Source organism: Amblyomma americanum, chromosome 4 (genome assembly GCF_052857255.1).
Source record: "Amblyomma americanum isolate KBUSLIRL-KWMA chromosome 4, ASM5285725v1, whole genome shotgun sequence".
NCBI classification, from domain to species: domain Eukaryota; kingdom Metazoa; phylum Arthropoda; class Arachnida; order Ixodida; family Ixodidae; genus Amblyomma; species Amblyomma americanum.
The window spans coordinates 165,109,363-165,135,980 of NC_135500.1; the positions used below are offsets into that span (position 1 = coordinate 165,109,363).

Consider the following 26,618-nt stretch of genomic DNA (forward strand, 5'->3'; position numbering starts at 1 on the left):
GCATTTAACTTCCTCGCCTTTCCCATCTTAAAAAAGCTGCGTTTTCATTGAAAGTAGCGTCTTTGTCGTTAGAACGTGGTAATCTAATCATTCAGGCCGTATTCAATTTCTCTTCAGTGTCTCCTTACAACCAGCGCTCAGGGCCACCATGCACTAAATTGAAAACTTTTGCTAGAATGATGTTCATCCGAAAGCAAAAAAAAAGATAAAACCTATTACCGACCAGAATTTCGCCATGAATAGCACCTATATTCCAGAATTGTTAAAAACGAGTGGACGTGTTGAGATAAAAAGGAGTAAAGTACAATTAAATTAGCAAATGAGCATATTTTCCGAACGCCTAGTAACAATAAAACTGCACATATAGTCCAGCACATTGAATAAGTAGTTTAAGGTTTTTATGCCTCTTCGTTGTGCAATGCTCAGCAAGTCTCAGGTTGTTTTGGCGGTGCGGTTAGGTGTGGCCGTTTCTGATCTTACAGCAGGCCCCATGCATCTGTGGCAGCTGATTCCTCTATTTTTCTTTAATAAATACATGAGAGAATATGGTTTGCGCAATAGTGTCAAAATTTGACATTTTTGCAAGCCAAACAAAACTATTGGGATTCGTAGTATCTTTTGTACGCAACATGCCGGGCACTGCAGGCTTCACAAGCACTTTTAAAAGTTATCAGTAGAAATTTATTTTCTCGGGAAAATAGGCGACACCGGCAAACTCTCAGCGTCATTCACATTGCGCAAAATACATTTACCGCTTTCGCAGTGTCAAAAAAAAAAGAAAGAAAACATGGCGAGCCGTTTTACGGGGATAATTATTTCTTACATTTCATTCGCGATTGTTATAACCAGAAATAATTTAACTCTAAATGTATCTTCCCCGCTACAGGCCAGAGACGGCGTCATGGGACAAAGCCTTTCGTGCATGCTTCAGCAGACCCGTGTGGCCACATGCGGAGCTAAAGCAGGGCTGCCTTCGTTTCTGGTCAGGCGTGTAGATCTCAAGGCCCCCGAAGCCCGGGCCGCTGATCTCAATGGGGCGGCCACTCGGTTGTCTTCGCAGCGTCGTGATTATGCACGCTGAGCCGCCCTTGAAGCTTTTTCTTGAAGCCTTTCAGGCCAGCTTGGACAGCTCGTACATGTACGCTGCGAACAGCTTTGCCTGCAAAAGCGACATTCGAGAGCGTCGCAGTGGGTAGAGAGATCAGTTTCTTGCGGCAAGATCAGGTTCCGCAAGTTAAGGATTGCTGTCGAAATTCGCAGCACAACATTAAGGTCATGACTTCATAATGAACGTTTAAAAAATGCATTCGAGAGCGGAGCATAATGCATAGAGAGTCAATTACGTTGAGCTTAACAGCAACAGGGTTAGAGGCTTGGCTCCAACGTAACTTTGTAAACTTGTGTCTGTTGCGCATGTATTCGCTAGTGCTTCCAGTGAACAGTTAGTTGCTGCCTAAAATTACTATACTCCATTTTATACATAGCAGTCAAGGCTGCTGTAGCTGGCGCACCTGTTCGCGCAGTCTGTGTCCGCGCCCAAAAAGTAGTTTGCCATGCAACCAGAATGCACACAGGTATATTTTGTTGCAACGAACCTTAAGTGCCGTGAATGGCACTTCATGTAGTTCGCTTTAGCGCTTGCCACATTTTTTTTCCTTCGAGAAGTAGTAATGACATGCGGTAGTACGATATGCAGCTTGTTGGGATAATCGCTCTGATTCAATCCGCGCCCAACAATCAGTGAAAATTATAGATAGAGAAGCCAAACACTGAGCGCCTCAGAGGTTCTACCGTGATTTTCATCGCTACCAATTCGTTTTATACCTCTCTTTGTTTTCGTCCAAACCTCACCGAGGTTTCAAGATAAACAAATGATACGTAGCAGACTAACATTATTTCACTGACGCACCACTTCGGCAGCCTCCGCAGCGTTGCCTGCTATTTATGAAAGGCAGTGTAAATATTATGCCCAACTTGCTGTGAATGCATTGCTCCTCTCACATGGAGTTCACATAGTCCCCACATTTATAAGTGACGTTTGCAAAGAAGCTTTATACACAACGTGTTTGCTGGACATAGTGGCGATTATCTGAACGGAAGCATGCCGACCACATAACATGCTTGCTGCTAGGTACACTGTTTCCGCATCAGCGCGTTGCATCGGATATCGTATGATATCCGTACACTGGAGGCTACAAGTTGTTTTCAAAGTAATCAAAAGAGGCTTGTTTGCGCAGGCGCTGTGGAAGTAATAAGTATGAAAAAGACTCCACTCGAGTGTTCTTTGTAAATACGTTGCATGTGGCCGAATACTGCTTCCAAAAAGTACAGCTGCAAAGTGCACCCTTTACTCTTTCTCCCATAAGCCGGAATTCACTGCGGAAACTACAGCTTGCGTTGCCAAGCGATTACCAAGAAACAACTGTCACCAGATTTCGTGCAAAGATTGAATAACGAATACTTATCACATGACCCGTTGAGGGACTTTCGAATAATGCCGACAGTTACGGAAGATCACCGCTATTAGCGTATAACTTCCGCCCGCCGACAATTTTCGCCCCTCGAGAAACAGAGCTTGAACGCGAGAGAGAAGCCGCAGGGAAGAACTCCGGAGTAATTTTAATCACTTGCATTGACATTGCATAGCACACGGGCATTTTTGTATTTCACCTCCATGGAAAGGAAGCCGTCACGGCATGGATTCGGTCCCATGACTTGCTTTCAGCAGCTGAATAGCACAGAAAGTGAGCCTCTACGATGGGTGAAAATTTGGCCGATCAGCCAAAAGACTAAATTCTCTTTAAGAATCCATTCACGGAGTGAAAATTTGGCTGGACATCGCAAAAACAAAATGCTGTTTAGCAATCCACTTACTCCGGCGACGAGCTCTTCCACCCGGATGTGCTCGTCGATCGAGTGGCAGCCCCGTCCCGCGGGCGTCATGCTCATCATGATCATGTCGGAGCAGACGTGCTTGTGCAGCAGGGTGGCCGCACTCACGGTGCCACCTTCGCGGGTCAGGTCCGGTCTTAGGCCGTACGCTGAGGAACAACGAGAGAGGCTCGCGGGAAGGGAAAATTAAGCGAGAACACCGTCTTCGGTGGAAAGAGTGCGAGCGGCGAAGGAACTGTCTACGGCCAAGCGACGAATGCATCGAAGAAAAAACTGGAGGGAAACTTAACTGCCCCCGTAAAAAAAAATATGCTCACGAAGTACTTTGGATTGGGCTAGTTGGTTTATATCTGCAGTTGATGTCAGGACGGCGCTTGTACTGTTGTGTTGTTGTGCCTCTATTGTCCTTGTCTCTTTCGTGCCGTCCTGACATCAGCTAGAGCCCCCTTAAAGATAGACGCGATAGCGTTAATAAATAAATGCCCGTATATGCGGAAGTGGTCATTCTCTACTTTACATTCGTATATCGCTTGGAGTGATCATGCCACATATTCAGCAATTCTGGACAACATCATTCTTGAGCGGGAAACCTTTGGCGAACGCAATTTTTTTCATATAATGCGAGATTTTCTTATAACAATCAATACACCAGCAGATCACCAGACGGAATTCTTACATTTTTTTTTCTGTTAACGTTTTTACTATGGTCAAAAGCATTCCCCATTGCTTTTCTATGGCAGTTTTAACTCTTCGGTGCGATCGATGGAAACACTTTGAAAGAAATGTTTTGCTACCTATCAGAAGAATTGGCCATTGTCTTCAATATTTTCATAACAGTATCTTACTATTTCCCAATTTTCGAAATTTTCTTCCGAGATAGCTGCACGTGGTCCTGGCGAAGTGGTGCAGCGGTTAAGTGATGCGCCACTGTCCAAGCGGGTGGGTGGCTGTTTCAAACGCAGCTACCGGTGGGGCTTGTGAGTAGACCCATCTTGCTCTTCCGGAGCAACCCTCTCGCGACCACTCATTAATTTAACCTCCGCCTGCCACAGTGGGCACTTTGCTCACCATCCAGTGGGCAGTCTTCTCCCTTCCACGGGGGGCAGGTTGTGATCACATGGCAGGTCGGCCATTTGCTTCTTTTGGGGATTTTTCACTCAATTCTCTGCCGCCAGCGACGACGCCGAATTTTCTGCTGAACGGGACTCGAATTCTACAGCGTTAAAACGAGGTTAATGCAACGTAATTTTGAGAATATCCCGATACGTTGGGTAATTATCAATTGAGGGAGCGATTGTACTAATTGATATCCTACTCAGCGTTGCCATACAGCTACAAAGAAACGCTGTATAGCTTTTCTCTTTGTATAGCCGTATGGCTGCGTTGAGGTGGATATGATAATTAGTAACTACTGGCTTAAATGAAAACGTGGTTAAAGATGCAATGTGAAGCGAACGAGCCAATACCGACAGGGTGTGGTATTTTATATTACGGTATTATGCCTCGGAACCATGCTTTTTTTTTAATCAGGGACGTCAAACATGGGGATGGGGGGGGGGGGGGGGGATGTGAGGAAATTAATGCGAGTCAGGTACTCAACACCGGCGCCTTCACCTTCGCACTGCGGCCGCCGATTCATCTTAGACTGACTGTAAGCTGACTACAGTACGTATTCACTTCGAACGATTGTAAGGGCAGGTGTAAGGGGAGTCGTTATCTCGCGAAAACTTCCCGAGCCTAACTTTAATTTTAACATGGTGTAGGATGCCTCCCCAGTAGAGTGTTTTGAAGTCTGCAGAAGTGGAATGTCGTACCATGGCGCATTGCAGCTGCGGCAGCCTTGAAGTGGGAGTTGTAGCGATCGTTGAGCCATGTCTCAGTGCTACGCGTCATGGTTACCCTGAAAACAATCAAGGAGAGCAATGTCAAGACCTGCTTCCTTTCTGTGTGTAGCATATTGCTGGACCGCCACAATATGCGCGGGTTGGATTAGTATGATCCCAAATGATATTGCAACAAAAGCTACTTGAACATTCTAAAAGGTGGTGGCTAAGCATATCATATAAGATAAATGGAACCAGTTCCAACCGGAGTTTTGGCAGAAAAATCTCAAGAACATTAGACACTTATTGCAGACACCATAGCAGGCAACCTAAATGGTATCGGATTTTCCTCTTTAGAATGTGTTTAAGAAGGCCTCCATTTTTTTATTGGGTTTTCTCATAACGCAACATCGTACTGATTAGGAAACCCGGTCCTCCTTAGACGTTTTACAGCGTTAGCTTTTTAACTTTTTTCCCACTTTTATGGCGCCATCCGAAAGCGGTAGTTTCCATGCGAACTGACACTGATTGGCACACGTTCCTATGTTTTCTTGTTTGTGGAACCTGCCGCCAGTTGTCGTAGTCTAACACGAACTAGCTTCAGCCTCCAATTGTACAGCTGTATAAAACTAAAGGATAAGAAGCCTCACGTCTGTTCACACGCATATGGATCCCTTTTCCTGTTCTCACCTGAGTCGGTTGGGGCTCTTTCGTTTGGCAAACTCCCGCTCCAGGTGCCTTGTAACGCAGTCGGCGACCTTCTGGCCTGTCTGGTTGGGCACAGTTCGGATGGAGAACCTTCCCACCACGCGGCCAGGAATGACGGCTTTTTCACCGGGTGACCAGTGCGCCCCTTCGATGCCTGCCGGGATTAAAGGAAGGAAACGTTCGGATCAAGCTTCCTTCTGGAGTTGCTTAAGACATGCGAAACACCAAATCTCTTTAGTCATATAAGCTGCCAAACTTCTCCGAGGGCTTATAAAAAAGCGGCATTAAGACCACCGATAGAAAACTGACTGGTGAGTTGATCTGTCCCGCCAATCGCGACGTTGAGATGAAGTGGATGTCTTAGAGAACCAAGCGTTACGAAGAGCCAATGATAGCTGTTTTCACAGCTTCCACCACCTAACCGCCACAAGCTGGCTGCGGAAATCACATTCCGATTTCGATTTGGAGTTTCGTGCCAGATGAGATTAAGAAAATGTCGTTTTGAACGCGTATATTTCAACTGCGAAAAAAATTATTTACTGCGACCACAAACGGGCCGAACTGGGGTAGTGCAGAGTAGGGCACAACCCCGGGCCGACGCTTGGCCAACGACACGACGCGTTAAACCGTCGGTTGTCGGCATTTTAATAAAGTTATTCCTATCCTATTTTATCCTATCCTATCCTATCCTATCCTATCCCAGTATCCTATCCTATCCTACCCTATCCTACCCTATACTATCGAAGGATGGTCTGTGTGGAATGAGAAACCTCCGCTGCCCATAGAATAGGGTGACTGTTCAAATGCTCTGCTAGAGGCAGCTGGCGGTTCTGGCCGGAGTAACGGCACAAATGAGACAGCATTTAAACAAACAACAGACCCCCGTCCTCATGTAGCATCGCCTCTCTTCAAATGTGACGCTGTCTCTGCTACATGCTCGACGCACTCTATTTTGAACTTGACAAGCGACACAAATTGTCTGGCCGGAACACAGCCAATTAGAACAGGATTAGAAAAAAAATTTATAGAAAGCACGTGGTCGTCCTAGAAAGGAGAGAGAGTGAAATAACATTTACGAGAGTAAAAATGAAATGTTGATCTGGGGAAAACGCCACGCTACTCAGCTGGAGTGCCCGTGTTCGACCCTGGCCGCGGCGGCCGCGTTTCGATGGAGGCGAAACGCAGCCCTGCAATACGGCACATCTTTTTAGGGCGAAAGCACTACTTAACATAGCTCCAACCAAAAATTTTGTGTGAAGCCTCGGAGCAATTACAAAAATTTCTTTAAACAGTCTATACACTGCCCATAGACTTTTGTCTATAAGGTTCATAGACTATCTAGACAAACTCTAGAGAGCTGTCTATAGGCAATACAAATCCTATAGACAGTCTATAGATTTATGGCGACACCCTTTTACAAGACTTTTGTCTATAGACTGTCTATAGACTATGAATAGACAAAAATAAATATTTATAGGAAGGCAATAGTGCCGATAAGAAGTTTATAGACTGTCTATAGACCATTTTTGCAAGGCCTATAGCTCGAGTAAGCTCGGGTTAGTTCGGAGGAGCGCAGCGCCAGCTCTAGCCAATGAGAGGGTGACCTTGGCAGCCTCGAGGTGCCTGGCTTTCGCACGTCTACTTGGTTTAAAATAACGTTAAAACCCTACCTCTTTCTTTTTCTTTTTTCACTCCCACCTTCCTATCTTCCCTAAAGACGCGGTGGATGTTTCCGCCGATAGGTGAGACAGTCGATGCGCCATTTTTCTTTCCTAAAAACAACAGTTAATATGCCTGCTATTCTGTGCTAATGAAATAAATGAAATAAAAAGGGAAGTAAATATAGTGAAGATGGGAGTTAGTGATAGCATAACAGAATGACACTGCGTGGAACGTCCAGGCTTGCATCAGTCACCGCAAGCTTAGGAAAGCACACATTCGGGATGATATCAAAAGCGGAATACACACTTGTACTTACATATAACGCCCACCCAAGGCGATGCACATGTCGATGCGCGCATGGGTAAGCGTATGTCCCTTGCGCAGTGTTAACAGTGTAATCCTCGTGCACAGTGGCACATCACGCACACATGCTTCCCACACGGACATCCATGCCTTCTGTTCAATGTGTGTTCCTTGCTTAAAGGGACACTAGAGTGGAATGTTAAATCAAGCAGAATTAATTGTCACCGTCGCGAGGTAACCAATATTGCATTTATACCGAAAACGGAGCACTGATCAGCCAGAAAACACCACTTACTGATTCTTTGCAGTAAAACACAGAGTTTAGTTAGTTGGTACCTTGTTTGACGACAAGTGATGAAGAAGGAAGGATGGCTTAGAAGCAAGCACCTTAGACAGTACGTTTGTGACAAAAAATGTACTTATTCCGACACGTGTGTACAGTGTGCAAACTCTTTTGCATTTCATGCATGTGACCTTTTTATGTGTCACTTTGCACCACTGTGTGTCACTTTGCACCACTGTCCATGCATAACTACTGTATGTGAATATGCTGTATGTATGCATATGTGTGTGTGTGTGTGTGTGTGTGTGTGTGTGTGTGTGTGTGTGTGTGTGTGTGTGTGTGTGTGTGTGTGTGTGTGTGTGTGTGTGTGTGTGTGTGTGTGTGTGTGTGTGTGTGTGTGTGTGTGTGTGTGTGTGTGTGTGTGTGTGTGTGTGTGTGTGTGTGTGTGTGTGTGTGTGTGTGTGTGTGTGTGTGTGTGTGTGTGTGTGTGTGTGTGTGTGTGTGTGTGTGTGTGTGTGTGTGTGTGTGTGTGTGTGTGTGTGTGTGTGTGTGTGTGTGTGTGTGTGTGTGTGTGTGTGTGTGTGTGTGTGTGTGTGTGTGTGTGTGTGTGTGTGTGTGTGTGTGTGTGTGTGTGTGTGTGTGTGTGTGTGTGTGTGTGTGTGTGTGTGTGTGTGTGTGTGTGTGTGTGTGTGTGTGTGTGTGTGTGTGTGTGTGTGTGTGTGTGTGTGTGTGTGTGTGTGTGTGTGTGTGTGTGTGTGTGTGTGTGTGTGTGTGTGTGTGTGTGTGTGTGTGTGTGTGTGTGTGTGTGTGTGTGTGTGTGTGTGTGTGTGTGTGTGTGTGTGTGTGTGTGTGTGTGTGTGTGTGTGTGTGTGTGTGTGTGTGTGTGTGTGTGTGTGTGTGTGTGTGTGTGTGTGTGTGTGTGTGTGTGTGTGTGTGTGTGTGTGTGTGTGTGTGTGTGTGTGTGTGTGTGTGTGTGTGTGTGTGTGTGTGTGTGTGTGTGTGTGTGTGTGTGTGTGTGTGTGTGTGTGTGTGTGTGTGTGTGTGTGTGTGTGTGTGTGTGTGTGTGTGTGTGTGTGTGTGTGTGTGTGTGTGTGTGTGTGTGTGTGTGTGTGTGTGTGTGTGTGTGTGTGTGTGTGTGTGTGTGTGTGTGTGTGTGTGTGTGTGTGTGTGTGTGTGTGTGTGTGTGTGTGTGTGTGTGTGTGTGTGTGTGTGTGTGTGTGTGTGTGTGTGTGTGTGTGTGTGTGTGTGTGTGTGTGTGTGTGTGTGTGTGTGTGTGTGTGTGTGTGTGTGTGTGTGTGTTGAATATGCTGTATAAAGTACGAAATAAATAAACACCTAATAGAGGAATAACTGAATGACACTAGGAATAAGGTCGAACGGAAAAACTTATACATGAGTTATAAACCAGAATACGAAAATGGTTATTATCGCACTTCAGCCCCGTCTTACCATGTATGGAGAGTGCCGGATAGCGCCAGCGGCGCATCAGCAACTGCACCTTGTCGTCAGTGGTGAGGTTCCATATGCCCATCTTCTCCTGGTACTCATCCTGAGATTGAGCAACAGAATAAGGTCGTGCTATGATCATGCATATCCAAGGAGGTTTCGGTAATAAAGGCAAAACCAGAACACTAACTCCCAAACTTTGTGCGCTACCCTCGCCACAAAGAGGGGAATGAGATTGCTGTGTTACCGAGGTCCACCGACCGGCTTTCTCACTAGGACGAAGACAGAAGAACCAGATCACCTGGACGCAGAGCTCGCAGTTTCAGATGCAAATAGATAAGCACTCGATGAGATAGGGATAATGCGATTACACTATACCCGAGTTGCGACAATTTTGAGTTCTTTCGACATGGTAGACTACCACTGGTTCTTGCACCCACCGCATACCCAACAATTCTAGACAAAAATATTCTTGAGCGGTAAACCATTTATGAACGCAATTTTTTATATAATATCATATTTCACTATAACAATCTGTTTTCCGTGGATCACTCGATGGCAGTCGCATTTTTTTCCACTAACGTTTTTTCTACCGTCAAAAACATTCCCCATTGGTTTCCTACGGAAGTCTTAACCATTCGATGCGATCTATGGAAACACTTTGAAAGAAAAAAATTTGCTACTTATCAGAATAATGGGCCGTTACCTTAAACATTTCCATAACAGTATCTTACAATTTTCCAATTTTCAAAATTTTTTTCCGAGAGTGTTAGACATGGCTACAACAGCCAATGTCATTACTACCCCCTCTACTGACACTGTTCAAAGTTCGTATACCATCACTTCCAGAATACCCACCACTACTACGCCTGTTATCCTCTCCATAAGCACTACCGCCGTCCTCATCTGCTGTTACCAGATGAAAACGAACCACAGTTACGTAAGATAACTTCTGCGCTCTCGCCCAGTTCTGATTAAGCAGGCCATTCGTGGGCATCTGCGATCCTAGGCGGCTCACCGGGTCGAAGTTGACGTGCTCGTAAAACTTCCACTCCATATCTGTTATGGGAGCGACGTCGTCGTAGATGCCTTCCACGGTGATGTGACCACGGGGCCCCATGAGGCTATCCAGGAGGTGGACAAGATCAGACATCGCCTCCAGCCTGCGTTGCACGGACAATGCTTCGTTGCGGTTGTATTCCATATATTTTCATCGCACAGTAGCTCTTAAAGAATGTTCTTCAGTTCCGTGCACCACCAGGTGAAATGAATGCCCCAATACTGTATAGGATGATGCTACGGTTTTGAAATGGCACTGGAAGGTAATCTAAATGGCTGTTTTGCGATTATTACTCCCGCTCGCTTGATGTCAAAGCTAAATTCGTTTTTTTTTCGTAGAAATGGTTTAAACAATAAAGCACTGGTGAGCCACACATAGTTCAATATGCCTGCGAATGGTCTTTGTTCACAAGCGAACACTAAACCATCAGTTCAGCGATTACGTGTGAGATTCATAAGGCTGTGCGTACTATGTTTCCGCACTTGAGGTCAATTCTCGGCCGACCGGCATCCTAGCTACCATCTCAGGGCCTGCCCTGATTGGTCATCTCACTCCAACCGAGCAAAAAGTAACCGAACATACGTGCAAAGTAATGCCAACACATTGACTATAGAGAGTGGTTTCAGGCTTAAATCGAATAACCCTGCTACGGCGGCTCAGTGGTCATGGTGCACGGCTGCTGACCAGAAAGACACGGACGCGAATGTGGGCACGAACGCGGCCACGGCTGTCACATTGCGATGGAGGCGAAATGATAGAGGCGCGTGTACCTTGAGATGCAAGTGGACGTCAGAGAACCACAGTTGCTCCAAAATTATCCGGAGCCCTCCACTACGGCGTCCCTCATAGCCTGAGTCGCTTTGGGACGTTGAACCTCATAAACCAAACCTAACTTAAATCGAATAGGCTTTCACTGCGACGTCACCACTACACAGAATCACGCAGGTGATTGTAAAGCTTTATACAGTTTAGGGAAATTTAACTTACTGCTTCACAAATCAGCACTGGTGCCTTGGGGTAAAATAGATGTCACGGGAAAGAAAACAGCCAGGATCCACAGAACGCTAAATAGAGAAATGAATATAGGGCTTTTTTTTTTCGGGATAAGTAGGCTGCGGTTGGCGCAGCACAGGACTAATTGCCCTGCACACACTTAAGCTTGCCTTTCGATGGATTCTCAGGCTGCGTGCCGCGTTCAATGACGTATTAGAAGTTCACTGCGCATTCCGGTGATGCTGTGTGATGCATTTGCCAAATTTTTTGTTCGCTGTCCAACTTAGGGCTATTACTGGCACTTCGTGAAGATTGTGCGACGTTACCAAAGCTGTTGACCGCCCCGTTAACGCTTCAGTGAGAGAACATTAATATAAACAAGGTTTTGTACTTTACGCGTTGTTTGCCTGAAGAATAAGGCACAGCACTGAGGAAAACGATATTTGGCTGTCAGGAAACTTCCTCATCGTCAATAAGGAAGAACTTCAGCGCAAACTATGACAAAATGCGTCAGGATAAGCACACCGGACAAGGGCTATCCAGCAGAACGCTTTTTTTAGCAGCCCAGGCGCGCATGCTCGTGCATTCGGCAAGCAGATCATGAGGCAGAAAAAAAGTGGGGAAAAGCTGCCAAATGCGATATTATGACGAGAAAAATATTTTTTGTGCTTGAAGCATTGCAGGAATGCCGCTTATATTTTCATTTAAGTTCGCTCTCTGAATTCTAAAGGATCAGTGATGCTTCGCGGTTTTTCTTGCGCACGCCGCAGCTTGCTGGCAGCCAAAATTTTCTCTGCAGGCTTATTTTAATGGCAATCTAAGGTTACTGCGTGTCAGAAATAATAAACTCTAGTTCTTTGTGCATGCATTTCTTTCGTTTTTATATATATATATATAATGCAGCATTTCTTCTCACGTGCATATTCTTGTTTGCCGACAAAATACGCAGTTGAAATACAGCACGCCTGCTTTCTTTCATTTCCGCGTGATCCGCACTACACTGGACCAATAGTAGTCAGAAGGTTGGGCTTACGTGGTGCCGCCGTAGATGCCAGAATGCAGGTCTGATCTGGACCCGGCCACCTCTACCTGGAAGTGGCATATTCCCCTGAAGAACAAAAAGAAAATAAATTCTATCAAGCTCGATAATTTATAGCGAAGCTGCGCATTACTGGCCGAATCCGTGGCTTCGAAACGCATTTCAGCCGGAAGTGCACGTCGTTAGTGCGAATGCAGAGACTCGATTGATATACTTACGGAGCACAATAACATCCCCAACGTGCGTCTCGTGCGTCAATCTCATGCGTTTTGAACTGTTTTGGTGCCTTATGAACAACAAATGAAACCAATGCTTTGATCAATCACTTCCGCGATGCAGCTATCCCTTACAGAAATGGTCTATAGAGTGTCTATAAACTTTTTATAGACTATTTCCTTCATATAGATATTTCATTTTTTCTCGAATTGTAGTCTGTAAACTGCCCAAGACGAAACTCTACTAAACGTGTATGGTCATAAATCTATAGAATGTCTATAGTATTTGCATCGCCTATAAACTGTTCTCTAAGATTTGTCTACAGAGTCAATAGGCTTTGTAGACAGAAGTCTATGCACAGTCTACAGACTTTCTAAAAAATTCTTGTAACGAAGACAGGCTAGGAAAAGAAGCGGTTAGACCCCTAGGCGAGAGCGGCCACGATTTGGATCGGAAACATGGCCTTGTCACACCGCATATAGAAACACTATCATGATTCAGAAAATACCATTCATAAACTCTCTTACTTTCGTGCAACGCAGGGTACTTGCATGTTTCGGAAGTTACGTGTGTTTCGGAAGTTATGGGTGTTTCGAAAGCAAAACCGTCCTCCCATTGCGCGCTCGTCTGAATACCTAAAGGAATCCGCGCCCGTTTGGCACGTATGCAGTAACAATGCTCCCTTCGCCATCGGAAGTAACCACGTTACACCGTGAGTAATCGCTGTTTTTGAATACCGAGGTCAGTAACAGAAAAGAAGGTGCGACAGACAGGAAGGATAGTGATGTTGATGTGGTGGTGGCGGTGTGATGATGATGATGACTACGATGATGATTAATATTTAGATCGAAGAGCACCAAGGCAAAAAAATATTTCCGTTACAGGGGGGGGTGTCAAAGACCGATTTCCAAACATTTCCCCCCAGAGAAGCTGAGCACCAGGCCAGAGGAAAGCGTGTACCCATTTCATGATCAGTGAGTACTCGATGGCACTGGGGATCGAACTCCGCACCTCCCGCATGCACGGGAAAAAATAAACCATCATGTAAAAAGTGGCATTTCGTTCTTCGCATTTCGCTCTGCTTTGCTCGCGACCATTGGGACATACTTCTTTCGCAATGAGACTGTCGCGTTAAAGGCCAACTCCCGGACTTTTTGAACATTACGAGTTGATAATCACATCGCATTCTTTATATTTCTCCCGAAGTCGAAGTATTTAAATAGCAAAAACCAGGAAATCGAAACTGCATGGGTTTCGACTAAACGATGGCGCCACGACAGACCGTCACCTGACGTCACAGGTACTGTCAAGAAACGTATTATGTGCGCGTTGATTGGCCAAACTGGAAGCTGTAAGTGAGAGCTTGGGTCATTAGACACATTTAGTATGCCGTGTACCATGTTACAGTTAGCGTTACCGAGGCACCGGGAGCACGCGAGCCGTCAGCTATGCATGTAGATTGCCTTGAGCGCCCCAAATGGCGCCAGATGGCGCCAGACACTAACCAGACACCCGGTAACTGCACGCGCCGCCTCATGGGGACCTATCAGCTCGTGAGCACTAGCAGCATTCCGGCAACGATAACTGTGACAAGTTGCATGGCATGCTAAAGTTGTCTATAATTTCTCTGAAATGACCAAAAGCCAGCTCGAAATTTTGTACTTCAGCAAACGCAGAGCGAATATCAACTGCCATTGGTCCAGTGAAGTCACACGCGCAAGGTTTCCCGTAGAAATCTTTCCATTGAGGGCATAAAATGGGAAATTTTAAGATTTGCTTGAGCAGAAACAAAACACCGCCTCACTGCAAAATATAACACAAAGGACCACAAAACTGTGGAGAACAAAGAGTGATAACTACAGTAAAATTAGAGGAAGTATAAAAAAAACACGAGTTGGCCTTTAAGATAACAGTAAAATATCGGCGCTCTGGTTTAAGATACTGTAATTTGGAAGTGCAGAAATTCTCGTTTCATATTTTGGTCAAATCTCTTCGAAAAAGCGCACAGTTTTCTCTGAGACCATCGCCACAGGCGATAAGATAATAACAGCCCTCCGATCAGAGGTGCGGCGAACATCGTGGTTAGGCGTGCCTATCTTTCCTGGACATCATCAAATATAGCGGATCCCGACGCGGTCGCTCATCGCCTTTGGTGACGGGCTTGTTATCCCAAGGTTGCGATGCCACCCACGGTGGACGTAGTTTGATGGAGGCGAATATGGACGGCAATGGACGGCAATCTGAATATCAGGACCACGGGTCACACGTTGTCCCCCTGCCTATAGCCAATGTACACTAAATGATTCTGGCCCACCTGAACATCTTTATATTTTTGAGCAGTGGGGGATTTTTCGGTGTCGACGCGCTGCGAAAAATGAGACAGACGACATCTTGCCTGAGGCCATATGTGATGGACGGCGTATGGGGGGTGAGCCAGAAGCCGTCCGAGATGCAAGCGAAGTTGATGTCATGGAAGAAGCCCCTCTTGGAGTTCGCCGCCAGGTAGCATCCAAGGCCGGGGGAGCCGACTTCCTCCGTGCTGTCGATGACGAACTGCGTGTGCACCGTAACGATGCAGTAATGTACATGCGATCAGTGTAAGGGAGAGAGTCGAAATTTTGTTTTGCACCAGCTACTATGCGAAGCGTTCAATAATATGCGAAAGGACAATGAAACCTCAACTTTTCGAAAGCTTTCACAGCGTTATGACGGTCTCATTGCCGTCTGAAATCGCTGCCTAGGAAATTCTTGTAATCCTAAGCCACCCTCAAAACTGGAAAATTCCTAACAGGGTAGTAAAGGGCGTCGTGCCTGCCTTCGTCTGCTTATGCCGTTAACAATAAACAGTGGTTCCAAAAAATGCGACAGAGGTAGCCAGTTAGGCTCTCATGGGAGCATCGAAGCACAGGGCATTATGTTAGAATAAAAAAAAACAGCGCTGCCGCCGGCACGCAGCGTGAACGTACTTGAATAGCAACGTTTTTTACTTGAACATAAAAATCTTCGCATACTATTTGTACCTACCCACGCTTAACTGAAGGACACAGGCGTAGCGTAAATGATCAAGCGGGTGGCGCCCCGGGCGACTGGTTGAACGGTGTTACCCTGCAGCTGCTGTGAACTGTGGGCGTGCCCATCAGTGTGCATTAACTTCTCCGACTTTCTTTCCCACCTTTGCCTGATATCGTTCATGACCCTCATTCCACGAGATTGTCAGAAAAGGCACGCACGTTTTAAAGGCCTCAAAGCCATCTTAGGTTCCCAACGAAGCATGGTTAGGCAAGTGAAACAATAGCTAGTTTTGTCCAGATGCGTCTTGTTCATCCGAGCGGTTGCTAGCAAATAAAAAAAAAACCTTACCACCCCGTAAACACGCAAACCGGCTATGGCCTAAACCGAGTAGGGCAGCTTGTATACCAATGCTCTATGGCGTATTCCTATCGTCGATTCGCCGCGCATCGCTGAATATGCGAAGGAGCATATTATCAGCCGCGATAGAATCAGAGCTCAGCATCTGAATGCAGATCAATCAATCAATCAATCAATCAATCAACCAACCGACCAATCATTCAATTTATTTTCCCATCTAACAAAACAGATGGAGGGGTTGTAGAAAAAAGCTGCCAATGAGCAGCTTGACCAAACACGCCTTTGAAACACGTTGAAACACGCCTTTCGGTTTCGCGGAGCAAGAAAACTTGCTCCGGATCGACAACTGAAATACGCCGTTATAACACCCGGCCACCTCCGCAGCCCCTCGCACTGCCTGTTCTCACGTCTTCCTCATATTTCATCCGTGCTTCCGCATTCTCAGAACCAGCAGCGCTGTCGGCATGGATGTGCAACTGCACCGGTTGAGTCAAGAAATACAAAATTCGACTATGTCGCGAATGGCAGTTTTATGTCGCCGCACATTAAGGTGAGAAGGCGGCCAAGGAGGCGAAACGCGTCGCCAAGGGTGTTTAAGAGCAGATGAGAACAATAGGGCATCAAACAACGAATGAAGCGTAGGTTGCTGACGGTGCGGCCTAGCATTAATAGTATAGAAGCGTCTGTAAGCGGTGACACGTCAAGCAGTCGGCGCTCGAAGCCGAGCGGCTGATGGCGGAGGCTCCTACAGCCGCCAACGCCGCCAGGGAGACTATGCTGCGCGTTGTCTACGTTGTCTAGTTCGAATAGAATTGAGCGAACACAGGGGTACATACGTTAAGCAGCCAAATGCCACCTAGGGTGTGAGAATAAGCTAGGCTATATACACCATGGCCGCGTCCAATATCGGTGTGCGACTTAATAAAATTCATGAGCCATCCGACACGCGTTACAGCTTTCCTGCAATGAATTTCATGCTTACACGTGCTCTCACGGACGAGATAGGCCATGAATTTTCCAGTGAATTATTTGCCTACAGTGGAACCTAGATTATGCGTGCCCCACTCATGGGACCACGGCTATTTTGATAATAATTAGCGCCGGCCTGTTGGATCCTTTATCGAGATAACGCATTGAAAGCGTGGATGATGCAGCAGGTGCAACCGACAGGACTAAAACAGGACGGTGGGGAACATTACTGACAGACTTTACGTCACTGCACCTGCTTTAAAGTAAGAATTAAGGGGAAACATGTGCGGTGATATATTTGGCGTTCGGCAGTAATGTGGTTCTGGCGGGCTGTTCGAAACGGCGGTTTGCGCCTGCAGGCCGCGGTGAGCCGCTGCCGTCGGCGCGTGTTCGCTCTCTCCTGGCCCTTTTTTTCGGTCGCTTCCCTGCCGAAGGCGTTGCGCAAATGAGTCGTCCCTTCATTTTAGTGTGAGACGGCTGGGTTGTTCAAAGAGTGATAATAACATTAGATCATTTACGATGAGCCGCAGCAAGCTCCAAACCACCTTCCACTCCTGCTTCGAACCCTATAGGCTTAGTGTCACCGAGCGAGCGGCGCGCTGGGGGGTGGCGCTTGGCTGCAGGGAAGGGTAGCTCTAGCGTGGGTGCACCTCATCCTGGCTTTTGCGAAGCAGGTGAGCGTTGAGATAACTGAGGACAGCATAGCGAGCTATGGAAAGGAAGATTATAGGGTGTAAAATTAAGAGGCAGGAAGACTGCAGAGGAAAACGCCGTCTAATTATATTCTATTCGAAATCAAGAAGACAAAATGGGCTTGGGCAGGGCATGTAATGCGAAGGCAAGATAACCGTTGGTCGTTAAGGGTAACGGACAGGATTCCAATAGGAGTCAAGCTTTCCACGGGGTGGCAGAAAGTTAGGTGGGCGAATGAGATCAGGAAGTTTACAGGGGATAAGGTGGCCGGAGCTGATACAGAACCGGGCTGACTTGAGAGATAGGGGAGTGGCATTTGCTCCGCTGTGGGCATAGCCAGGCTTATTATAATAAGCTAAAGAAAGTGAATAATTTATATTAGGCGACTTTTTAGTTCAGGTACTTTAAGCTGCACTCCCCTGTTTAAGATATAGAGAATATAATTGAACAAGAATCGTGTGTCTAGTGCAGCTACCATAGATGGGACGTGGAGGGCCAGTGAGCCCTGCAGTGGGAAGACGCACCGCACATGAGCCACCTGTGCAGTGATGTTTTGGTACCCATGAGCCAAGTGACGCTATATTTGTACAGCAGTGCGATATGATACACCGAGCTGTCAAACATGCAGCCACACAAAGAAGACGTGAACGTTTGAGATAAAGAGCGAATCAATTTTTTTTTGTAGTTTGAAATGAATGCAGAGCTGATTTCGCTGTGCTGTGAGAAGTAATCAATGGCGAGCTTAAGAAAAATAGAGCTCTCTCGCAGATACCAAATGCGCTATATGAGGGTTTTAGTCTGAAGAAGCGCGTAACCAGGGGCATTCGTATGGATATACCTTTACATTGACGGGCGTGGATTTCACGCGGCTTTTGCTGAAAGCGCTGAGCGCCCCTATCCAGGCGACCAGGGGACCCTTGTCGTCGGCGGCGCCACGCCCGAACAGCCGGCCGTCCCTCTCCGTCGGATGGAACGGGTCTGTCGACCAACCGTCCTCCTGCGTTGGCCGCAACAACCGTTCTTCTAAGCCCCGCATTTAGAGGCCACAAAAATGGCAAGTTCAGGGAAGGTTACTTCCAGAGATGAGATCAAGTATAACACTAATGGTTTATTTTTTGAGAATGTTGAAAACTATTTCACTACTTCTTTGTTTTGGATCAGCGGATAAGAAAAAGAGAGTAGCCCTCACGACAAGCCTGAAGACATTTTTGGTGATCTGATCTTTCCTCGAGAGTTCAGGCTTTGTGCCATAGTAGCAATGCCAATCTGACAAAAATAGCTCTGTGTAAAACCTTCTCTAGGTTTAATACATTTTAATGTATAATCTCACTATTGAAACATCCTGAATTTACCTGTCGACCATTCGGAATACAAACTAAGCGTTGTTTGATGATATTTTACTGAAAGCGGAAAGAAATTTCGCGTGAGTGAGGTGGGGTAGTGTTCTAGCTATTATGGCTCCCAGCCGGAATATCGTAATAATTTCCAAAGTTGTCCTCAACCCATTGTTTCCACTGCTATAACTCTCACTGTGCTAATAGCCTGCGTGCCTCGTTCGTCTTGGAAAAATATACAGAAAATGTTAAAAAAATGTTTTGTGCTCTAGGACAAGCCACTGAAGGAATTATCAGCAAGATCAACCGCCGCTGGGGAAAAGAATAGATCCTCAGCATCCACCAAGATGCGAATAATTTGGAAAAAATAATGCACAGTATGAGCGGAGAGAGAAGGTACTGTTCTCCAAGTGCGAACTAGAATAATAGGAAAGAGGGTGGTCTCAATTCGCTGGCCAGTTGTCTCGGCAACAGGACAAACCATAGTAAAGACAAGATCATTTGACTAAATTATGGTTAGTGAACTGAACCCTTCACCTTGTTCAAAGCAGCGATGTGAAGAATGAATGTCTATTATAGACTTAGGCACAGAAGCAGCACATTCTCTTGAGGAGGAGGAGGAGGAGGAGGAGGAGGAAAAACATTTATTCAGAGCACGAAAACTGGGTGGGTTCAGTACGAGAACCCATTGGTCGTCATCATAATCCGGCCCCTCTCAACCAGCAATTTTTGGTCGAGTGGGCTGTGGCTATGAAGGGTTGCCTCCCAGCTCTCATGAGTCGGATCGGCATTGCTGTCCAAGTCTGGGTTTTCTTGACATTCCCAAACCGCGTGAAAGAGTGTGCCAACTGCTCCACAGAAGGGGCAGGACGAATTGTAGGTTTCTGGGTACCATTTACTCATTAGGTAAGGATTGGGCAGAGTATTAGTTTGTAGTCGCCTGATTATGTGCTCTTCATATTTACTTAGGGTTTTGTGAGGAAGAGGATATTCCCTTCTTGTGATCTTATAGTACTCCGTAATTTCTGCGTAGCTTAGTAAGGGTGAGGGGTTGTCAACTATGTCAGAGAGAGGCTGCGTGCCAGATGCTCAGAGGAGGAGAGCTCGAGCAGCTGTGTTGGCCGCCTCATTGCCCGTCGTTGAGAGGTGCCCTGGCGTCCAAAAGATCTGGATGTTGGAAGGATTAGACCTTTACAAAATTTCCCAACACGGAGCGCCAACGCGGCCTCTGAGGTAATTGCGTACCGCTGCTTGTGAGTCGGACATAACCGTTGCCTCGCTGTTCTTTGATATCGCTAGTGCGATAGCTGCTTCTTCAGCCGATGTGGTATCCACCGCTTGGATAAGGCTGCTTGCAATGATATCCCCCCGGGGTGAAACTGCTGCAATTGCCGCGACTCCGTTAACGGGTCCAGCTGCATCGACGTAGATCGTGTCCTTGTTTCCATCCCAGCGCTTAGAGAGGTGTCTAGCTCTGGCTAGTCTCCGTCCTCTGTTATATTCCTCATCCATGCGTTTTGGTATGGGGTGAGTCGTAATGTGTGATCTCATCTGCATGGGCATGTCGATCTTGTCAGCGACTTCCCGGGGTGGACTGATTCTCAGCTTCTGTAATATTTTCCTGCCAGGCTTAGATGTTGAGAGCCTGACAATTTGATTTACACGGTGGGCCTCTATTAATTCGTCGATGGTGTTATGGATCCCCAGCTGTAGTAAGCGCTTAGTGGATGTGCATAAAGGGAGTCCCAGCGCCGTCTTAACTGCCTTTCGAATAATAACATCTAGTTGGTCTTTTTCCTTTTTGCTAAGCCCTAAGTACGGGGTGGCGTATGTTAGTTTAGAGAGAATGAAAGCCTGAACTAATCTTAGGGCCTCCTTCTCTCTTAGCCCATTTTTTTTCTTGATTACCCGGCGTAGCATTCTAGAGACTTGTTCGGAATAGGCTTGGAGCTGTCTGGAGCCAGTCGTTTTAGACTGATTAAAACCCAAGTCCGCGCCGGGCAGCCCTTTACTCTGACGATAAATGAAGACTCAAAAACCAAACGGCCCAGATGGAAGCGTGAAGCAGAGCAATAGACACTCGTTTTCTCTTTGTTTTGAAGACGACTGTATGTGCGCTTTATGATTTAGCTTGTAGCCGCCATCATCGCAAAACAATTTCCTCATTCACCTTGTGCGCAGGGGAGACGTCCAGGTGCCCATAGATGCACAGGGTCTTCTTTCCAGGATCCCGTCCAGTGGCCCCAAGGAGAAGCGGTGGCAAGGGCGCCTTACTCCCGTCCGGCAGCTTCTGGTCGCCGAGGCTCTCCAGGGTTACGTGGAGTCCTTGCTCCTGCAGCTTCTGCAAGATGTCGCGATCACAAAAACCGGAGAAGGCTCAAGTCTTCTAGGAATATTCTTTTTTTTTTATCGCAGCAGTTGAGGGCGATCGCAATCATAGAACACGTTCGCGAATTTCCGTACGTACCTAATACCAAAAAGGCTCACTAGTGCCTGTCTGTCGTTGGCTGGCCAGTCAAGATGAGAAATGAGGTAGTAGCAAGGGTTAGAACATTGTTACTGACCTTTGTATAGTGGTTAATTACGATGGCTTCTGAACCCATAGCTGAATCGGTGGTAGATAAAACACTTTTGATATCGTTGGACACCTGAACCGCGTCGTAAAGGAAAGGATAAAGGAGGGAGTGAAAGAACAAATGAAAAAGAGGTGCCCGTAGTGGAGGGCTCCGGAATAATTTCCACCACCTGGGGATCTTTAACGTGCACTGACATCGCCCGTGTGCTGTGCGATGTCAGTGCACGTTAAAGATCCCCAGGTGGTCGAAATTATTCCGGAGCCCTCCACTACGGCACCTCTTCTTCCTTTCTTCTTTCACTCCCTCCTTTATCCCTTCCTTAACGGCGCGGTTCAGGTGTCCAACGATATATGAGACAGATACTGCGCCATTTCCTTTTCCCAAAAAACCAATTATTATTATTATTATTATTATTATTATTATTATTATTATTATTATTATTATTATTATTATTATTATTATTATTATTATTATTATTATTATTATTATTATTATCTGGTTTGAAAAGAATGCCTCAGAACCCACACGAGCTTCCAGTACAGGCCGGAATTGCGGAGTACTGAACAAAATTTAGACGGAAGGCAGTCGAACGACCACTCACTTCAGCATTTTCGAGCACCTTCGTTTACATTGCGGTAATGTTGTATACTTCTTGAAATGAAGACCTCGAGCAAGATTTACAAGTTTTTTTCATAAGTTAGCAACGCTTCCAACTAGTAGCTCTTATCGCTCCTTATCATGATTTGTTTGTCTCCTAGGTGGCAGACATAACTGACGAGCACTGGCGCGGACGCTTATCGCCAATGTTTTTAAATGAACGTTTGACACATCTGAAAGCAAAGCAGCTGCCTGCAAGGTGAACAGATACACGTGTAAAAATGTTCGCCTATTATAAGAAGACGTGATCAGTGGGCTAATTGTTGGATGACTATACACGGACCACACTCAAATCCCGAGCTATCGACAGGTCGCTAACAAGGCAAGAACAGGGTTGTACGATTGCTCATGTGCAAGGAACCAGGCTAAACTGGTAACAAAACAAAAAAAAACACTTGAAAAGCCCATTATACAGACGAAGCGTGCTTCGTCTGTATAATCGTTTTTGTTTTTCTTTTTTTTTCGTGCTTTTGGCACCACTCTTGTAAATGTGAGCAGTACGTGTTGAAAAACGTTTTTGTTGCGCACGAGTAACATATATTAATACATTTTACAACGCTGCCTTTTTAAATCATAATTTCACTTTACTGCAAATGCTGGCTGTCGGTTTTGTAAAAGGAGTATCTAACACATGCAAGTTAATTATCTACAATCTACATTTTTTCGAGCCCCCCTTGGATCTCACGGAAATAAACCCTACTCTATTCTAATTCGCACAATGATCTTTGGGTCAGAACGGAACTATGCTTGTACACGATAGAGGGAGTCGCTGGGAATAACAGCGCTCAGACGAGGGACAGAGAAAGAAGAAGACAACAGGACCAGCGCCGGTCCTGTTGTCTTCTTTATTTTTCCCTCGTCCAGCGCCTGGTATTCAAAGCAGTATGTAACGACTAGCACAACTCTCCGCTTTATTGATAGCAGGAGTAGGGAAATGGCTGCAAATCTCGCGTTCTTCCAGAGCGCAGAATGATTTTTGCAGCCGCCGAGGAGCTATGCTAACAATGCCGATATTTCTGCGCCACCAATGAAGTTACTTTAAAAAATGCAGCTTTTAGCTTTCTGCTGCACGTTAACAATGCCTATATTTCTGGCCGCCAATGAAGTGAGTCTAAAAAATGCAGCTTTTAGTTCTCTGCTTTAATCATTTTGGTCTCATTACGACACACGAATGAAATGCAGAAGTCGTCACGTTATTTCTCAGAGTGCCATGTTTAAGCAGCCGACGCCAAAGCAACGTGCGCATGTTTAATTAATAAGAATATTATCGTACGTAAGCATACTAAAATGTACAGCTTTGCCCAAAAGCCTCGTGCCAATGGGTTTTTTTTCGGTCTACGGCAGCCAATTCCGACAATAGGCAAGTTCCAAATATCCGGAAGGTGCTAATAACTCGAAACCTCGCACTCCCAGACTTTCTAGGTTTTAGGGATTTTTAACAAACAGTTTCACTGCACCATCAGAGCTATAATTCGGGGACTTTCGGTTGAAGCAGTATGAGATAAGTATTACGCATTTTATAAGTACCTAATTGAGAACGGAAGGCTATGAAACATTAGTGTTTTGTCTTACTAAACAATACCAAAACTAAACAATAACCCAAACTAGTAAGGGAAATGAAGAAAAGCGAATCTATTCGATGACGTTATTTTTTCATGCCAAACATCTTTTGGGTCCTTTTACCGTCTTGGTCTCGTCGATTGCGCGCATAATGTCCTTGTTGTGCTGCTTCTCCGCCGACACGCTCGGGATGGCCACCAGCTCCTTCAGCCAGGTCAGCATCTGGCTCTTGCTGTTTTCGATGATACTGCGCACCGTAGAAGGTGTGGTCTTTTTATTAGGCACAGGCCGCAATGAGTGACTGCGATTCTGTGCGTTCACGAAAGTGTGTGGAACCATGGCACGAACAGAGTTAAATTTGGCGTCCAAAGAGTTTCTACGATTTCTCGTGGTTATAGGAAACACATTTTAGTTTCCTTACAAACAGCAACTTAAAGCACTTTAATTACTCCGCTGTCTGCACAGCAAGAGAAAACATTTAAGGCCTACCAAATATAATTTAGTGGTGACGTACTTATACTGCTCACCTAAGTACTTCCGCTCACTTTATGCTCACTTAGTTTCTGGTACATCAAAGCGTTCCGCTGTATTGTTTCTGTGTTATTGCGCCTGCCGGCCTGGTATATCTGGTCATGCATGAGCCGCCATTTTCGAGACCCGTATCAACCGCGAAGGTTACGGCTTAATAGGCTACAAATGTGGGATGCGCTGTGCATAAAATGCACTGTGTTGCTACGCGGTTCCCTGTAAAAGCAATGTGTTGCGCCTCGCCATCATGCCATCCCCGGCTGTACTGAAAATGAGAACACCGGCGAGGAATTTGTGCTGTTTTCCCCGACATCTTGCATCACTAGCAACGATCATCAATTATAAACTGGTATTTACATAATACATTTGCGTCTACCACTTCGTGCAGAGGCCAACGTGCCAAAAAGCGTTTTCAGAAGAAGATTTCACTTGAACTCTTCGGATAATGTGTATCCATTTTATCCCGATAGTTTGGTTATCTTGCTTCTTCATTTTTGTTTAATTCAGCAAATAAAAATGCCTTCGTTTTTCTGAACCTGTTTGCAACAGCAACTTCATGCATCCAACTGAGCCTTTTCTGGAAGGGCTCGCATTAGAGGATATGGACGTCATACACTCAGTGTTATATGCTATGCGACGATGCAACACTTGTTTGTACCAATATTACACGCTTTGCAGTTGACGTATTTTTACAACTCAAGTAGCGACACGAAGATGAGAAATTGCGACACGACTGCTTTCTTGTCTTGTCATACTGCTGACAGTTGCAAAACATCAGCAAGCAAGGGCCATGAACAGCGCTATTTTCTACAAGCGTTGCAGCAACTTACTCAAAGACGTCTTCTAGATCTCTCGGAATGCCTTCGTCAATTGGTCCAATGCTGTGCGATTTCGTCGCTGTTAAGAAAAAAAGTGCAAAACAGCGTTGTTCTGTCGGGCGCAATTTTGGGCACGTAGTCAAACATGCACACGCTACAGGCGATGGAAAACCATTATATCGCAGATATGCATAAAAATAGGTAGTATTCAAAAGCGGAGACGATAGGAATATTTGTAGGTTGGTATTGCTTTCCTAAAGTGGAGAAGCTGTTAGCTGCATCGTCTCAATAAATGCCCGTGAATGCAGAGGAACTTCAAACTTACCAGCCGTCGCCTATATTTTTTAAATCCACGTTACTTCATGCCTTGCATGTCCTAATCAGTGATAAAATTACGAGCTATCTGTTTTAAAGAAGCAGAGGTTTTGATTAACTTGAGAGATTTTTGTCATTTCTGAAGACTGTAAGCAAGGGGCAAAACTGCAAGTGGGCCTATTACCATTGCCATCACAGTTTTCGGCAACGCGTACAGCCTTGCTATGGCATCACTTGCGTCACTGGCCAGACATCCATGTGTGAGCAGAAATATTTCATCGTCGTAATGCCAGTAGCATTAATTGATTAGTGGATCAGCGCGAACAACGAACACCTGAAGAAGTGAGATACGAACAAAACATGCGCTTGCGTTGTTCGTGTCCTTCCTTCTTTGGTTGCCTAGTACCTGCGCTGTTCCATTGTGCATGTGAACGAACTGGCCCACCTGTAGACCTTAGGGCATCGCGTGAGATAATCCTCCGCACAGCGGTAGCCCCCGATTCCATAAGGATGCTGAAGTCTTGGGGAAATCGCCTATACACTGTCTCCCGGAGAACCACACACATGCGCGCATGCACTTCACAACGTCCCATTGTGGTCTCGGCATACGGTAACCGTTACGCTGCGAACAAAGCAGTTTCAACTGTGTCGGTAGTTCATGATTGCAGCAAGTACCGGCGCCTCGGTATGTTAGCTTCCTGTGCACCTCGAAAGAAGATATCAGCTACCAACAATACAAGCAGGGAACTGTTTTGAGTAAAATGCTATCGAATTTAGTAAGTTCACGCTTAATCCTAACATTGCGTAAGTGCCATCGGAACGTGCTTGACTACAAATCACCGATGCGCCCCTCTATAACCTATTTCATCCTCGCATACACTATCACTCAGCGCACCGTACATGACATTTGGCATCGCGTCAATGAGAGGGCTGTCTCTTACCAGCGTCTTCGCGTGGAGACGAAGCACTCATGCCTGAGACAAAGAGATTATGGCCGAACGCCGGCACCCTCTTGCTCCTTTACCTCTTCTTTGTCCTTCACTGACGAAAAGGGTGCACGTGAAATAATTGTTGGCCTCAGAAGGCAATGGCTGACACCCGCTTTGGGGAACTGACCGAAAATCAGGTGGCCATCAGCACATTTACAAAAATGATCTCTAAATAAGCAAAGTAAAATTCATTTCGTGAATTCGTGAGTAGTTTATTATAATTTATTAAGCTTCTTTGATGCCGGCTCAAGTTAACAATTTTCTTCTTCCTCTTGCTCATTGTATGAATCAAAGTTCTGGATTGCCAAGGAAGCTGAGATGCTTCCTCAAAATGCAAGCTTTTGTATGAGATAGGACATGCAACAAGCAAAATTTCGGTGAACAA

The 26,618-nt window shown here is 45.8% G+C and overlaps 1 protein-coding gene across 1 annotated transcript; it reads right to left on the reverse strand.

The window, feature by feature from the left end:
- Nucleotides 1-1,111: 1,111 nt before the first annotated feature.
- On the reverse strand, nucleotides 1,112-26,216 carry LOC144129905 (cytosolic non-specific dipeptidase-like). Its single transcript, XM_077663963.1, has 13 exons — nucleotides 26,186-26,216; nucleotides 24,942-25,008; nucleotides 23,707-23,830; nucleotides 20,961-21,131; nucleotides 18,295-18,453; nucleotides 14,821-14,978; nucleotides 12,204-12,278; nucleotides 10,136-10,280; nucleotides 9,121-9,220; nucleotides 5,406-5,577; nucleotides 4,707-4,792; nucleotides 2,875-3,041; nucleotides 1,112-1,159 (listed from the first exon to the last, which is right to left on the reverse strand). Exons 1-13 carry the CDS (start codon nucleotides 26,214-26,216, stop codon nucleotides 1,112-1,114), a joined length of 1,503 nt encoding a protein of 500 aa, XP_077520089.1.
- Nucleotides 26,217-26,618: the final 402 nt, after the last annotated feature.

Excerpts from the sequence above, each read along its gene's own strand:
- LOC144129905 (XM_077663963.1), bottom strand. The coding sequence starts at position 26,216 with ATGAGTGCTTCGTCTCCACGCGAAGACGCTG. Across the intron at positions 23,831-24,941 it reads GATCTAGAAGACGTCTTTGA|TATCATCGAAAACAGCAAGA; the intron begins GTAAGTTGCTGC and ends TACGGTGCGCAG. Across the intron at positions 9,221-10,135 it reads AGCACGTCAACTTCGACCCG|GATGAGTACCAGGAGAAGAT; the intron begins GTGAGCCGCCTA and ends GCTCAATCTCAG.